The sequence below is a fragment of the Rutilus rutilus genome, assembly GCF_951802725.1.
Source record: "Rutilus rutilus genome assembly, chromosome: 25".
NCBI lineage: Eukaryota > Metazoa > Chordata > Actinopteri > Cypriniformes > Leuciscidae > Rutilus > Rutilus rutilus.
Genome location: NC_140229.1, coordinates 5,683,356 through 5,701,387, shown reverse-complemented (window position 1 = coordinate 5,701,387; position 18,032 = coordinate 5,683,356). Strand labels below are relative to the sequence as shown.

Genomic DNA, 18,032 nt, shown 5'->3' with positions numbered 1-18,032 from the left:
AGTAACCCAGCATTTTTTAGAGTGTGACTGTATTTCCATAATTATTCTCTCACAAAGCCAGCAGCAACCCAAGAATATACTCTAACAGCTGGACTAGGTTTTCATCCACCTATTTTTATGCGATTTTTGGGATAGTGCATAAATAAACGCTGGATGGAAATGCCAAGATGTGCATAAATTCCAAAAATGTGCATAAAACACATATGCGCTCAGTTGAGGCAGATCATTTTTTTATCAGGAAAAAAAGACATTAGCATAAACTATGATCGACGCATGTTTACCCTTGATGCGCAACAAAAAAGTCATGTGACTGCCTCAACAGATCATGTGATCAGAAAAGTGGGACAGCATAACTGGACTAACCACCGGACAATTTCATCGCACCGCATCTCGAATGTTGATTTGATCATTCTGAAATGCCTGGGACAAAGTCTGTCATCAAAATGGTCGGGGATAATTCCTCCCAGAACCGTCTCGCACGATTGTCTTCCCAAACAGCAGGCATCCGCCTCTGTACACAAAAAAATAACATGACAGTATTTACGATGAGGTTAAAAGAACCACAGTGGCTTCCTCAATTGCAGAAACTTCTATTTTTATTACAGATATTTTGTACCAATTTCCCAGGATTTGAACACATGGGATGGAAATGATGTTTTATGTGATATTTCAAAGTCAAATTCGCAACTTTGGATGGAAACATAGCTTTGTATAGTGACATGCATTGTTTTGCGTTCTCTTCTTCCGTTATCACGATGGCCCCCACCTAATTCCTTATCTTCTCTCATTCCCAAATCCTATGTATGGAAAGTGACTTGAGATCTGCTTCACCACCTTCTAGAAGAACAGCTTTCTCTCATCCACCATTACCCAGGCCAGCCAGACGCCGCGGGAAAGATAGTGGCCGAGTCACGCAGCCATAGTCACTCGCATGTTGGGAATATGGCACATAAAACTTTTTTTGTTTGGATGAAACAGGGCTGTGGATAAATGTTTGGGTAATCAGACTGAACTTCTTGAGAACCGAGCCACGTCCGAACGTTCCACCCTGACCCCGTCTTGGCTTCTCAGCCACATCTTAAGAGAATTCTTTGTCTTATTTGTCAAAGCCGCCTTCTCATATTCTTATAGGCTGCATCTGTCATTACCGAGGACGAAAAATCACCTCTGTGCAGATGTTACTGTAGCTAATGAATGGCTGTCCTGTTCCCTTGGTTCTTCAGATACGGCGAGTCAACGACCCCCGCTGTTCCTTTACATTGGCCAAAAGTCACGTCAAAAATAGCAACAATTTGGTTAGTGATGTGTGACGGGAGGGAAACAGATGTAGACTGTTCACTCAGGGTTTTGAACACATTGATTATCAGTTTGACAAGCAAGCTAAAGGCAGTCAACACAGATATACTGCATGTTGTCCTTCACCTTTCCCCTCGCCGCTGCACATTGTCAGCTCTGACCTGAGAGGTCAGATGTTTCTCACACATCACTCTCTGGATATTGCTGACTGCTGTAAGGTCTGCATCCATCTGGTAATGGCCGACCAGTATCTAGAAAGCAGGTTTGGCCGGTGACTAGGCAATAGGCATTCAATGGATTTTGCAGAGAGTTCGACACGTTTTCTGACCTTTGCGTGGTCATTTTTTGACTAATTTATTCAAGTTTTTAGCTTCTATCAAGAGTATTGTACTTTCAAAATCTTACACACTTTTTACCTAAATAGGTTTTTCACAAGAACTCAGTACTGCAGATTCAGTCTGTGACTATACTGATATTTTTTTAATTAATATGTACAATATATGTACAAAAAAACTGTTAAATAGAATAATCCAATGTGCTGCTAAACTATTATATAAATGACCAATCACTAATTGGCATAATTCTTATAATTTGACTTAAACTACGAGAAATTGCAGTTCCTCAATATATATGCCGATTATGTTATTGGTCATTTATATAATAGTTTAGCAGCACATTGGATTATTCTATTTAACTCTTTACTCACAGGGTTCTCACACCGGCCGCTCATATTATGTCGGCCCACGATCACAACACGGTCACTTAAACAGAGGTAATTGGCTAATATCTTAGACGGTCGCATTCATGCGTACTCTATCTAAGATATTTTGTATAGCCACCTTGGTTGTATACACTGGAATTAAAGTAATGTTTTCTTTAGTCAGAGGTCATGACCACTACTACAGATATAAGCCGACCAACATTACTTCTAGCTTTGGTTTGGTCATGCCGTGGTTTCCCACATACACTTAACTAGAGTAACATTACATTAAACATAGGTAAGACTCACCCTATTTAGGTTGGTCGAGCAACATTTTGCTGTCCTAAACGGAAGTTCCCTTTTTTGTCTTTACATCCCAAGTACACTTGATCTAGTGCCAAATATTAACCAGAACTCTAAAATCGCAGTTGGTGAGCTCTATGATCCACTCAAAACTGGACTCTAGTCCGTCACTAATCTGGCGCAGATTTGCGGTAACAATGGATACAACGTAATCTACTAAAGTTAATCATTTCAGAGTAAGTCAGAATAAATCCAAATGTAACAATTTTTTATGTCAGGTAAATGTATCATGGCAAATTGCTGGAATAAAGAGAAAAGATGTGAACCTGACATTAGAAAATACATGATGCTGCTGAGTGTCTTGAGCACATTCAGCATCACAGGCTGATTTGAGCTACAAACCACCCTAAGCCTCTTAATTAATTTCTTTATATACTCAGACCAAGAAAGAAACCTAAACATGTGCTAACAATGGGAATTTGCATTAATCACGGCCTCCAGAGTTTACACCTTTTTGAGGACAGGATGTCATTTGCATGAAAGACCCACCCTTCTCTGTAAGCAAGATATCTCTAAACTCTTAAACACTTTATTACCTTTTGGTTTACTACTTTGGCGATGAGACCTTTGTACCAGTCACAATGAGACATTTCAAATGATACCAGACATGTATAGTGTTGTATGATAATTGTTCACATTAAACCATATAGATCTTTGGGTGAATTTCAGGGGATCTCAGCATGATAGAGAGACGAGATGGGGGAAGGGAGAGAATTGTAAATTGGGAGGTGATCAACTCAAGTGTGATCGTGTCTCGAATGGGGATGTTAATATAGCAAGAGAGTTCAGATGTTAATTTCCTTTGTTTTCTCAGAGAGTTGCCCTCTCTTCCAGTGCTTCCAGTTTTTCCAGTCTTACACGAGCAACAACTTAATCTACATTTAAATCTAAATTTCACGTCAAAAGTTTATCTAGTATACTTTTTCCTCCAATATAATAAAAGCAGAGGGAAATCCAGTGTGTGACACAGTTACAAAAGTTAAATAATTTCATTGCAATACAGATATTAGTAGAATATATATTGTTTATTCTTTTTTATATAAAATGTTTTAATTCTATAATTATAATAAAAATGTAATTTATAATTATTAATTTACAAAGATAAGTAATTCTATAATTATATTTTCAAAATTAATTATAATATATTATTATGATTATTATACAGTATAGTTAAATAATATATATATATATATATATATATATATATATATATATATATATATATATATATATATATATATATATATAAATTAACCATACATTTTAAACAATATACTTATTTGTAGCAGATGCAGATACTTTTGAAGTTGTTAAATTTTGTCTGTTCATTTTCACAGATGTAATGAATGTTATGTACTGTCATAATTGTTTTTGTGTTTCAGCTCTGTGTGATGTTATTATGGTCATGTTTTCTGCAGGTGTCGTAGCACTAGCGTGCGTCAGATCTCCATTTCCTCTGAGCCTCATCGCATTTTCTTTCTCAAGCTAGAGTGGGCTGAGGATCTCGGATCCGGCTTCATAATCCTTCTGTCCGATGGCGTCTCTGCGTGGAGTGGTGAAGGTAGGAAGTCAAATGATCACATTTAAATGACATCGACATCTTTCGAAACTGCTTTTGGTTTCAAACCACATGCCCCTTTGTTGGGGTTGATTGGTTAGTTTCAGAGGAGGACGTGTCCCGTGAAGCTCAGGAGATGGAGCTGGAGCGAGAGCGGTATGTTGGTGACCTGCACCTGGCTTTGACCGGAGAGGGCCCGGCTGCAGAGGGGGAGTACAACTTCCAGCTGACACCTGAGATACCCAGAAGCCCCCGGCTGCAGCTGTCTTATGAGAAGGTGCAGAACGACATCTCGGTGAGTGGCACGCAGGACAGAGTGATGTAATAGTCTCACTGATTGACACGCGCTTGCCCAGTGTGCAGACAGGGTTCAAAATGAACACTCGCAGAACGGAGAAGCAAATGCAAAAAGTTGGCCGGACTTTTGATTAAAATATTCCCCAATATAATAAATGCGGAGCGAAATCCAGTATATGACACAAAGTCACAAAAGTGAAATAATTCCATTGCAATAGAGATAAAAGTATATTTCTGAATAAAAATAAAGTAAAATACTTATTTACTTATTGGCTGGTAAGAGCTTTTTATTTGAGGTAACTTTTTCTCAATGTCCATCCATCCATCCATCCATCCATCCATCCATCCATCCATCCATCCATGATAGATCGAACAAGCAACAAACAAAAAAAGTGATCAAACAATGATTTAACAATTTGTGCATCTCATATTTATGTATAAAATATATGTCTATCTATCTATCCATCCATCTATCCATCTCCATCTATATCAAAAACATTTATATGTATTTTTTAAATTTTATTTATTTCTAATTTTGGATGGATGGATGGATGGATGGATAAATAGATAGATAGATAGATAGATAGATATATAGATAGATAGATGGAAATGGATAGATAGATAGATAGATAGATAGATAGATAGATAGATAGATAGATAGATATTTTTATACATAAATATGAGATGCACAAATCATTGTTTGATCACTTTTTTTGTTTGTTTGTTGCTTGTTCGTTCTCTCGTTCATTCATTTGTTCGTTCATTCATTACTTTGTCTCGACCATTGGTCTTGTTCATCTTCATGAACACATCTGTTGAATCTGTCTGTTCTGATTCTGTCCATCAAATTTTCATTCTTTTGCTTGTTCATGCTCTTGTCCGTCCGTTCGTTCGTTCATTCCTACGTCCCTCTCCTCCATCGGTCTCGTTCCTCTATGGGAACACATCTGTTTCATGAATGAGGGAAGCACTGCGCGATCTCAGCTTGCTTGAGGCTCTACTGCACTCGTGATTGGCCAAAATCACTCTCAACACTTAACCATTCCCAGAGAACTACTGCTCTTTATGTCGAGCTTTAAAGGAGGTTCCCCTCGTTTGATCTCTTGCCAAGCTCAAGGGTGCCAAGAACTCCAGTGTCTGGGAAGTATTCGCTAAACTCTAACGTCAATACATAGATCACCAACCGGATCCAAGTATGTTTTTTTTCACTCTACTGCATTTGTTAATGTTAAATGTATCCATCATTTCCATCTGTGTAGTGTGAATGTAGCAGAAACGGTCTGTTTGTAGTGCAATTGTGCGGCATAATTACTGAAGCCTGGAGAAAGATGAATCTGACATAAGGTTTGCTTTGTCTAAAACGGGTCTCAGGAGAGAATTCCTTCACTCTGAACGTCTCGTTTCGAATTCAGACCTGTCTTACATTGAAGCCAATTTTGCATGCTCATTATTAATGGATTAAGTTCGAGCCTCTTTAACATGAGATGTTTTCAAGTAGTATTGGAGATGGACAGATGCGCTATATATATATATATGGATATATCATCATCCTTCAGGAAAACTGACAGGCTGTAGATTGATCCAATGAGTATCTGAAACACACACACACACACCCACACACAACAACAACAACAAACTACCCATATTTCCCTATTACAACACTCTAAATACGTACACGTACGTAACAACAGGGCTCCAGACTGTGACCTCTTTTCTTGCCGGTGCGACACCATTTTGTTAGAGGTCACACTCGTGCCACCACCACGTTGCCCAACTGATAAGTGCTGCCATTTCTGTTGCATATGAAAAACATCAAAACGAAATGAAAGTGGAACGAAACCGCGCTTCTCGTTTGAGCTGCGCAGACCATTTATCAGCACAGTCAGACCAGCGCAAGCTCATAACAGGTTTACTTGCGGGCCGATCTTGATCATGTAATCAGACATTTCAATTCGCAGCATTAATAATAATATTGCTGCTAGATCTAGTGAGAAGCATTCAAATTCGGTGCAAAATTCTTCCCTAATAAACCATAGATATGATATCATACCATTACATTACATACAGCGCTGACATGGAAACCAGGAGAAACACTGTGCTATGAGTAAACAGGTTATAGAAGGCTTTTCAATCGACAAATCACAAACATTCACCGTGGATTTAACATTGCAACGCTAACTGTAGCCATGCTATTGTGGAAGAAATAGTCGAATGGTTTTACATTATTCATTTCAGGGTTCATACAACCTTTTGAGAGTGACATTCAAGCATTTTTTAATGCTTTTTTTAAGCATCCAATTTAAATGTTATTTTTAATGTGATCAAAAAAAAAATTACATTTCCCTAAATGAAAATTAGGTTTTTACATGTTACCGTTGTTAATAAAAGTTCATTTTTATCTGCATCTCAACTCAAGCTCAGTGCTACTGTCAAATGTGGTAATAAACGTAATATTAAAAGTTACTGCACTTATTAATGCAAAATAATAGTCATTTTATTATTAAATTACCTTTATGATTAAAAATCCCCCCAGCGCCACCAAATCAGGTGCTGGCGCCACCATCTGTAGAACTTAGCGGCACCAGTATACTGCTCTCAAATGGTAGTCTGGAGCCCTGATAGACAAATATCATAGACAGATTTCATAGATCACAGACAAATATCATAGATTTATCAAAAACCCTAACGCCCTGGCCATTCACATTCATTTGGCAGTAAATAAATGGTCATTTGCACTTTATCCTTTTCTACAGCATCTACACGCCATTTCCTTACATTTCTTATACGCTACTGTTCAAACTTTTGGGGTTGGTAAGTTTCACAAAAGTTCACAAAGTCTGCATTTATTTGGTAAAAACACAGTAAAAACAGTGATTTTGGGAAACATTATGACTATGCAAAATAAAACAATTTATAAAAAAGTTAGGTATTTTAAAATGTAATTTATGCAAAGCTGAATTTTCAGCATCATTACTCCAGTCTTTCACATGATCCTTCAGAAATCATTCTAATATCAAGAAACATTTCTTATTATTATTATCAATGATGAAAACAGTTGTGCTGCTTAATATTTTTTATGGAAACTGCAAAAGTGTTTTGGATTCATTAATGAATAGAAAGTTCAAAAGAACAGCATTTATTTGAATTAGAATTTTTTTGGAACATCAGTGTCTTTACTGTCACTTTGATCAACTGAATGAAGGCCGGAGCAAAAGCACAACAATATGGAAATTATTTTGATAAAAATGATAATGAAATAGACTGTGTTGGAAAATGTAAATGTCTCCTGAATTTTGATGGCTAAATGGTATTTCTGTCCTGTCCCTCTCAGAACAGACTTGTGGCCCATTTTTGGGTCGTGATCCTCCAGTTAAAAACGTATGGATAAAGAGTGTAGTTTAAGTTGTTTTGTAGGCTTGAAAATCTGGTAAAATTGTTAAATTATCTGTTATTTTCTTAATTTTCACTAACATCCTATTGCTCAACTCGACAGACGTAATCATGTAATTTTCAACATTGTTATTTCTCTTTTCTTTTTCGTTTTTGCTGTCACAGCAGAGGTGACTAATGGAAATGGCAAGTGTCTATTTGGGAAAAGGGAAACTGACTCTCGGCAGGAGAGGGAAGTTTGGCCAAATGCGTAATTTTGTGTGAGAGAGTCGTCATTAGGTTGCTTGTTGACATTTGTGTGGACTTATGTGACATTGAATATTGCTTAATATTATAACAACCTGTGGAAATGACAGCAGTATTATTGTTACAAAAGTGACACAAAAAATCTTTATCAAATAAATGCTGTTCTTTCGATCTTTCTATTCATCTGCGAATCCTGAACTGTATCGTGATTTCCACTAAAATATTAAGCAGCTGCTCATATTATCAGCATTTCTGAGGATCATGTGACACTGGAGACTGGAGAAATGATGCTGAAAATTCAGCTTTGAATCACAGGAATAAATTACGTTTTGAAATATATTACAGTTATTTTCAATTGTAATAATATTTTTACTGATCAAAAGGTCTTTAAAAACATTAACATTAAACACCCAAACCTTCGAGCTAAGGTGTATTATGTTTAGGTGCACTGAACTGTGGTTATGAATTAGGCTAACAGAAAGCCCCAGCTGTCCTTTTCTTGACTTTTGAGTGTGTTTAGGGCTTCTGTAGCTTCCCACAAGCATGTCTGAGCTCCCACGCTATAGTTTATCCATTATTATGCTCTTGAGTAAAGCTGTTTTGGACATTTGACGGTTCTCGGCTTCCTTGGCTCCAAGTACGCCTTAAAAATCTGGACCAGCGCTCAGTGTTATTGTGCCAGTGTTAGGTTTTAGTAAATATTTGAGGTAATTAATGGACTGCTGAGACACAAGCGTTCTGTTTGATATTAAATATGACCATATCGAACAGCTTTTATCATGGCGGTGCTTTTAAAAGTCATCAACCAAGTTTTTATTTTTAGCCGTAAAGGCGAGCTAAGCTGCGCAAGCAAGACTAAGGCGAGCAAACCCCTAATATAAGTATTCAACTTTTTTGTACTTCAGACATGAATGATCCGTCAAATCTTGCAGCTTGTTGCTCCTGAAGGGAAGTTACTTTCTATGTAACGACAGACTGTTATTTGTTTGTGGTTTTCTTCAAGCTTCCAGTGTGGTGGTAAGACACAGCTGCAGTGTTCTTCAGTGCAACAGCTGATAGAAAACCCTTAAAGAGTCCTGTGCAAATGTTCAGGTTTGGGAAAGCAGGTGTTTGGCCTGCCAGGACAGCTCTGACACAAGCGTTTGAAGACGGCACTTTCATTACAGTAACCCTCTAAAGACTTACCCTGACTTCTGTTTCCTAAAGCATGTATTACTCCTTCACAGATGTTCCTTACCGGTGGGCCGAAATACAAACAGGCATTTTCTTGAACGGCCGAGGTCGCACGTCGTGATGACATAGTGGTATTCCTACAATGTCAAAAGGATATTACACATTTCACTTATGGTTGGCCAAAATTGGAAAAGAAATATGGTAAATGTCTATAATAAATCATTAAAGGGCCATATCATGGTAAATTGTTTTTATCACTCTTTTTAAAGAGTTCAATATACTATACACAATATGAAATATTCTAGACTTTAACAATAACAACCAAATCTACACTCTGACCATTTATGAAAAATAAGCTGCAAATATGGTACAAAAATCATTGTAGTCAAAATCACAAGCTCATTACTATAAGACATATATAACTATGCAGATGATTAAAAATGGTAACCATTTTTTTTTTATAGTGTGTATAAAAAAAAAAAAAAAAATATATATATATATATATATATATATATATATATATATATATATATATATATATATATATATATATATATATATATATATATATATATAAAATAAATATATTTTAGAATAATTTATAAAAATAATGTTTATTAGTGTTAAAGAAAGTTACTACAAAACATACACACTGTTTGGAATAATCAAGATGAAGTAATCAAGATAATAAAATATATTTTTTAAAGAATTCTCTTATGCTCACCAAGGCTGTATTTATTTGATCAAAAATACAGTAATATTGTGAAATATTATTACAATTTAAGATAACTGTTTACTGTAAAGAATCATTTATTCTTGTGATGCAAAGCTGAATTTTCAGCATCATTCCTCCAGTCTTCAGTGTCACATGATCCTTCAGAAATCATTTTAATGAGATGTATAACAACAACATAGCTGTATAATTACTAATACACAACATAATTAGCTTATATAATATATTTGTATATTGCCTTTTTATAATTTATCAAAAAATTCGGTTTATTAGTGTTATAGAAATTTATTACAAAACATTGCCTTTTTCGGTTAAAAACAGATGTGCAGTGATGTAAACGCTTTGATGAAAGAACATCAGTTCCCATGGCCGCTGCCAGGAGCACATTTTCCTAACGGAGTTGGTCCTGTAGCTCTTATCGTGCCGTGATAGGGCACACGGCCGCTCCGAGGTGGCATGAGGTGAGGTTGGTGAGGAAATAAGGTTCTGATTGGTTTAAATTGGAACAACCATGTGCTTAAATGCTTGCATCTGTACTGAAGTATTTGATTTTTGGAGTTTCTCATGGTTTCTCAGACAGATACTAGTGCCAAATTAAAAATGATATGATCCGGTTTACTCAAATAATCCAGCAAGTAAACAGCAAACATGAGGGATTTTAAATGTTTCCATGGGCTGGGTCTCAATGCCTCCACATCTTTGTAAATGCTGTAATTGTTATCAGACCCACGTTAAGGGGGACTGTTTTTTTTTTTTTTTTTTGCTCTTGTTTCCTTCGCTGTTAATTGTTTAGCACTTCTCATGTGTTGACGCTGAAGCGAGTCTTTTTGTGGCACATGTGGAAGCGCTCCTGGCAGCGCGTGGAAGATCACAGCTGTAAACTAGCTTGACACTGATGCTCTGCATCCCTGAGCTGGGCTACACAAACTCTTATCCAACACATGTGGATGTGTTTAAACTGAGCCGTCATCAAGTAAACGGTTCTCTTCAGAGTGACACCGTTGAGAATTGCTTACAAATAAAAAGTGTAGGCTATACACGTGTTATGTTTATTAGTCCATTTCTTGATAATAGAGTATGTATTATATAGTATGATGATTAGTATGTACGGGTATTTAAAAGAATTTAATTTCACTATACATACTTTGACATTTTTTCCAAAATAATAACTAAAGACAGTAACAATTTAAACAATATATTTTATTTGTGAACAATTCTAACCTCCCCAACTCAAAATTTTCTAGTGACTGGTCACATCTAATTTTTTCAATTGGCCCAAGTGAAATTCTGTAAATTTAATTTTATAATTTACAGAATTTCACTTGGGCCAATTGTAAAATTTAGACGTGACCAGTCACTAGAAAATTTTGAGTTGGGGAGGTTAGAATTTTTTTTTGCAGTGAACTGATGTTCAGCTGTCCTTTTTAATAGTCAGTTTATTTTCGGATCATCAGTCATCAATCTCGGTAAACACTGGTCACAGACACGGAGATGTAGCTTTAACTTCACCGAGCTGATTGAGCACTGAAAACCCCCACAGGTATCATGTTTTCAGGCCATTTCATTTCATTTATTGATTTTGGCAAGACATAAAGCGGTGATATCTAAGTAGCTGAGTTGTTTACTTACTTTTTAATTAGTTTTCCCACCAACGCCATCATTTTGTTCATTCTCGATCACGCACGAAAACAAGAGGCGGGATTTATCACACGAACCAATCGTATCCAATCATAACCAATCATATCCAATAACAGCGCAATGGGAGGGACTTTCCTAGCCTGGATGCCCATAGATATCATATAAAGGCTAGATGTCTTAAGGCGGAGTCACTTCCGGCATCACCGGCGGCCATCTTAGGACAGGGCTCTGTGAATTAAGGTGAGTGAGCAGCACGCACACAAATCCTCCTATCTCGCTGAAATCTGGACGGATTTACAAACGGTTTGGTTTCTTACAAACGTTATTAACGTGGCTATAATTCTGAATGCTTAAACATTTTGAACATAATTATTCATATGTATGCAGTATAATAGCTACATCTCTGACGTTTATAACAAACCAAACCGTTTGAAAATCGGTAGAAAATTGAGCAAGTTATGGTTATTTAAAAGTACATGCACCATGTTATGAGTGAGCGAGCACCCTGTCTTAAGATGGCCGCCGTGTGCGGATGTCGAGCTCCATTGGCCAGCAGCGCGGACGAGACATCTAGCCTTTATATGATATCTATGTGGATGCCAGCCGAACTCAGCCCCGCCCACAACATTTTTAGGTCAGGAAGTCACATTCTGACTAGAATCTGAGTATGACGACGTCAGGCTAGGACTTTCCCCCATTCATTCTCAATTACCCCCCACTAAACCCACCGCACGCTTTAGCCATTCACACAGAGCGCGTTTTTCCATTCCGCCCTACTTTTCCTTTGTTTTTCAATATAAACACACACTAGACGGACGTCTTTAACAGTTGCGCTCGCATCTTTTGCATCCTTACCGCATGACACTGCATTCTTAAAATGCGATGCTCAAGTTAAAATTAGTTAAACCTTTTTTAAAAAACGTGTTTCTAGACCTTGCACTTTTTTTGTGCAAAAAAAGTGTGTGATCCGACCCTAAATTTACCTGCAGGTGTCGCTGTTGGACAGTGTTACGTTAGAGAAATGAGTGATTCGTACACTTTTTAATGTCATATTTTGTAACATTTGAGCTTTTTTTTTATTTTTGTTTTCATTATTTTCTCATCCAATTCTTTGAGGAGGCACTGCCACCCTTGCCTCCTCTGAGGAAACACCCCTGATATATTAATGTGCAATTTAATATATGGCATTCAAATATGAAATATGAAATCTCTATTTTATCTACTGCTGACCTAAAAGTGCCCTGCAAAGCCGTCTTTGCTCATAGTTTCACTGGAAGTTGAGTGATGCACATTTTCAACATTTTCATGTGACTTTTGTATGTGAAACTTTGGGAGGTCCGCAGCGCTCTGTGTGTGGTAGTGCGTTTGTGGCACCTAGAAAACGAGTGTTCCCACAGGGACAAACGGAGATCGGTTCCCAGCGTCCTCGCGGGGATATGATGGCATCTGCTCTGGGTTCTGCCGGCCACTTGACTGATTGCAGAGATGAAACCGTCTAATACTTTCCAGACCATCCAGCCATGTTCAGAAACAAAGCTGGCTCTGTTGAGAGGTCACTCTTAGTCACTCTTTTGGGGGAACGTTTCGTTTCCTTAACTCCGCTGGATTACGGTCATGTTTACCTCACGTCCGTCATCAAACCCAGCAGTATTCCTCATTTGAAGGGGGTGTGTTCTACTTTGCTTCTTTTCCAGCCTTTTTCAATTCCCTGAAACACCTTGATTGTAGTCTTGAGTTTTCTCCAGGAACGAACGCGTCACAATATTACGCATTAAAATAATTCCCGCCCAAGGCATACGCAAAAAAAAAGCCAACCAATCAGAGTACACTGATCTTTTCAGAAGGAGGGGCTTCATAAAAACAGGAACTAAACAGAGCGTTACTGACAGACTGGAAAGAGAGGAGCTGCAACAATTGGCACGTTTCCATTACAGATTTGCACAAAACTTTTGCTTTTTTTTTTTTTTTCTCTTCTAAATGTCAACAAAAAACGATTGCGAATTGACGGCGTTTCCATTAACCAATGTTATGCGACTAAAACTTAATTTTTTCCTCTTGCAATAAGTAAAAATCATTCCAAAAACCATGGCAACGGACGTTGGTAGGATTATGTACTATATCCCAGCCACTGCACTAGCCATTATTATTAATCGAAGGAGATGTATGTGTGTTTTCCAAGCATTAATGGTAAGGAACGACCCTTATTATACTTGTGAGCGGCACATATGAGGTGTTTCTCCCTCAGTTCTGCTTCAAGGTCTTGATTGTGGCATTTATTTGAGGTTTAGAATCCATTATTCCTGTAATTCTTTTGTCTTATATGAATTTAATAAAGAACTCTGTCTCGTATTCTGTCCAAACATACCGCGTCATCTACGTCAGGTGACCTGTAAATGCGCAAAAACTGCTTCCATTGCAGTTTTGCGAAATATTGCTTTTTCGAATTGCCTGAAAAACCACCTCACGCGAGCGGAAAAACTTTTTTGCGATAAAATGGGAGTTTTCGCGAAAATGACGTGTTTCCATTGGGCGTATTTTCAATTCGCAATTTCAATTTGCGCAATTTGAAGGGTAATGGAAACGCGGCTAATGTCAAATATGTGAAAAAGAGTGTCAAATATGTGAAATCTATCTATTTGTATGAATAATATTAATACAAAAAAGGTTTACTCTTGACTTCAGCTCTAAAGTTTGGCTGCCTTCTCATGTATTGTGTGATATAAATAAAATATCATTCAACTAGACAAATTGCTTCTTTATTTATATATATATATATATATATATATATATATATATATATATATATATATATATATATATATGTGTGTGTATATATATAACGCCACTTCTTAGTCATAAGAGTTTTAATAGCACTTCAACTTATATCTGTGTCTCCAGAGTTTGGCTTCTCAATGTGAGATCAGATGAATCAGTTCTCTCCAGGTTCGGTACACAGAACTGTCCAAACAATCTCTCTGAGACGTGGAAGTTCTTAGCTCATCATTTAAAGGCCTCAGTGTGAGTGTTGCTCGCTGGTACGTCAGATTCTGGCTGGAAAAGATTCCATGTTGGATCTCTGGTTTACTGCTTGGTAAATGTGACAGTTGCGTCAGAGCTGGTGTTTGCTCTTGCGTTCTGTGTAGAATGAAAAATCTGAGTGGTATGGTGAGGAATTTATTCATCCCATGCATGTCTTTCCAAATCCATATCACTTTCTTCTGTGGAAAAATGCACAAAAACTCCATAAAAAGAGTCCGAATGACTTGTGTGTTGGAATCTAAAAGTCTTCTGAAGCAATTTGGTAGTAAATTTTGGTAGATTTGATAAGTGTAACTTTTAAGCTGTTCCTCACTCATATCATTTCTTTGACTTCAGGAGTGCACGAGTAGAAATGACTACTTTTACAATACTTTTTTCCCCCTTTTTTTGAGCTTGACAAGTTGACAGCATCCATCCTCATCTGCTTTCATTTGTATGTGAGCTTCCAGGAAATCCTTCTAAACTTCTCCTTTAATGTTCAGTGGAAGAAAGAAAGTATTACAGGTTTTGAATGAGTTCGGGTGAGTAAATGATGGAATGACGAATGTTAATTTTGGGGTGTGAAATGGTACCTGAAATGTTCTCAAGCAAACAATCAATGACCTATTGTGCCTTTAGTCAAGACTCTTAACTTCCCATTTCTCCAAGATGATTGTTCCTGCAAGTGCTTTAGAAGTCAATTTAGATAAAGTGTGCGCTTAATGACCACATACAGTACTAGAGTCGTGCACAACAAAGCCATAAAGATTTGCTTGATTGTTCCCACTGTCTTTTGCTTAGAGCTGTCAAGATCAAGAGTCATTTTTAGTACGAAAGCGTTTGATTAAGAGACAGTCTCAGTAGGTTTACTGCAGAAGCTTCATTGTGTTATCAGGTCTCTGTGAGGTCTGTTATCTTCAGCGCTCTTGTCACCCTTATCATTCACAGACTGGCACACACTAGAGGCCGAGCGCCCGTCCCTCATGTATGCTGTCGGTTCATCTATTTGAGGATCAGAGACTCGCTGTCGCTCATTGGCTCTCACCACAGCGGCCGGCTTGTCTTATCGGAGAGAGAGTCCTGGCTGGAAGTCTCTGTGTTTGTCCAGGTGGTTGACAGAGTTGGGCAGTAAATCTCTATAGTGTCAATTGCGTTCTTCAATTGTATAATTCAAAAGCATTATGTTCACTATCCACCCACATTTGACTTTAAGGTTTTATCTGTGCAATAGATGAAATAGCACTGTGCCATACATATTTACTTGCAGTAATTTGTCTGCAAGTAATTTTTTTTGATGTGAATATGTACCCATTCTATGTATTATTATGAGTAATTATTATATAATTATATTTATAATATTTTATATACATTTTTTATGACTTAATCTTTTTTAAAAAAAAAAATATTTTTTATTTTACTTTTCATTTAATTAATTCTATTATTTATTCTAAATTTATTTTATTATTTAAATTTATTTTATATACTTATTTTTTATTTATCATTTTATATTTTCTAATTATTAATTTACTTGTTGCTAATTCATGTATATACATATTTATTTATTTTAATTAATTTAATTATTTATGTAATTATGAATTTATTTAATTTATTTACTTATTCAGACAATTTTTTTCTTTTCTTTTTTGCTTATTTATTACTATTTAATTATTTATTTATGTATTATTTACTTGATATTAATTTATAGTATGTATATATTATATAATTATATAAACATATTTTCAATACAAAAAATATTATATATAATGTTGCACGATTGTCTGCTTTCTGAAAGGAATTTTATTTATTAGAGGTGTGTATATTTGTGTACCTTTTTTTAGGAAATGTACCAAAAGTGAAAAAAATCTCAACTGTCCTTGTAAAGTCATGGGAATTTCTGTTTTATTATTTCTAAAATATTCAATGTGCTTGATATTACTATAGTTCTGATTTCTGGGTGAATTTGTTCTTAGTTGTTCTTTTTCCAATGAATCAGTCAAAAGTAAGGATTGTCTGAATGCCATAGAAAGTAATGGAAATGTACTGGTCATGAATAGTGAGAAACGCATGATGAAGTCGAGTACACTTTCAGCAGGTGTCTGGAGTGATGCGGTACATCACAACTCCGAACTCAACAAATAAATCTGTCTGTCTGTGGGCACAGTTCTCTCTTAGCCAATCTCCCTTGTGTCTACAAGCAGGATGCTAATGCTAATAGCTGATGGGCAGGTGTCTCCTCAGGTCTTCTATTATTTATCTCACTCTCTCTTTATTTCTCAGTTCAGGCTCGGCGTGGTGGAGCTGCAGGCGGTGCCTGAGTCCACTGAAGTCATAAGGGAGCTCATTAGTCACGGCCTGGAGCAGAGCGCACGTCTACGGGCCAAAAACCAGCACCTGCTTGAGGAGAACCAGAAGCTGAGGAGAGAACAGGAACACATCACCAAAGAGTAGGTCCAACACCATATCAATACTCCCAAACTCATTTAACTCTCACAATACTGGAAAAACAGATGTTTGGAATAAAGAAACTTATATGTACAATGGAGCTGTTCACTCATGTGTATATACAGTGCTATGCATGAGTTTAGACACCCATACTAAAGTTGACTAAAAAGAGGAATAAAAAATCATCTTTTGGAAACTGAACTTAATGCCTTAATTTAAAAAATTAGGAAAAATCCAACCTTTAAGGACACCAATTTTCTTTGTGAATGAATAATGTATCGTAAATAAATAAATGTTCTTCCTTAAAATACAGGGTGCATAAGTTTGGACACCCCTATGTTAAATTCCCATAGAGGCAGGCAGATTTTTATTTTTAAAGGCCAGTTACTTCATGGATCCAGGATACTATGCATCCTGATAAAGTTCCCTTGGCCTTTGGAATTAAAATAGCCCCGCATCATCACATAGCCTTCACCATACCTAGAGATTGGCATGGTTTTATTTCAGTTAGTCTAATAGCTAGTTTGATTTGCATTGAGAGATGATCTTATGGAAAGTACCCCATGCCAATCTCTAGGTATGGTGAAGGCTATGTGATGATGTGGGGCTATTTTAATTCCAAAGGCCAAGGGAACTTTATCAGGATGCATAGTATCCTAAAAAAAAAATTAAAAGAAATACTTAAAAATAAAAATCTGCCTGCCTCTATGGGAATTTAACATAGGGGTGTCCAAACTTATGCACCCTGTATTTTAAGGAAGAACATTTATTTATTTACGATACATTATTCATTCACAAAGAAAATTGGTGTCCTTAAAGGTTGGATTTTTCCTAATTTTTTAAATTAAGGCATTAAGTTCAGTTTCCAAAAGATGATTTTTTATTCCTCTTTTTAGTCAACTTTAGCATGGGTGTCTAAACTTATGCATAGCACTGTATATACATATGTGTGTCAAAATTAAAGCATTAACACATGCAATACATTTTTTAAGTGTAACATGTTAAAAATATTTAACGCAATTTACTCCGCATTATTTTTTTCCCCGTCATGCTTTGGCTAGCGTTATATTACGATCACGCTCTTATTCATGCAAATGCTTTTAAACAAGTGCGCCGAGACACAAAAGAGAACACAGTGCTGGTGTGCATCTGTGAATCTCCTGTCTGTGTGACGCACA

General features: G+C 36.6%; 1 protein-coding gene across 2 annotated transcripts in view; it reads left to right on the top strand.

Annotated features, from left to right (window-relative positions):
* The window catches only part of xrcc4 (X-ray repair complementing defective repair in Chinese hamster cells 4), a 38,745-nt gene that overhangs the window by 3,937 nt on the left and 16,776 nt on the right, over positions 1-18,032 (top strand). The window contains exons 2-4 of one of the 2 annotated variants that reach the window (XM_084401260.1): positions 3,778-3,920; positions 4,025-4,212; positions 16,690-16,856. In XM_084401260.1, coding sequence (XP_084257386.1) covers positions 3,778-3,920; positions 4,025-4,212; positions 16,690-16,856 — 498 coding nt within the window. Of the gene's footprint in view, positions 1-3,777; positions 3,921-4,018; positions 4,213-16,689; positions 16,857-18,032 lie in introns of both variants that reach the window. The other variant, XM_084401259.1, reaches the window with a different exon arrangement.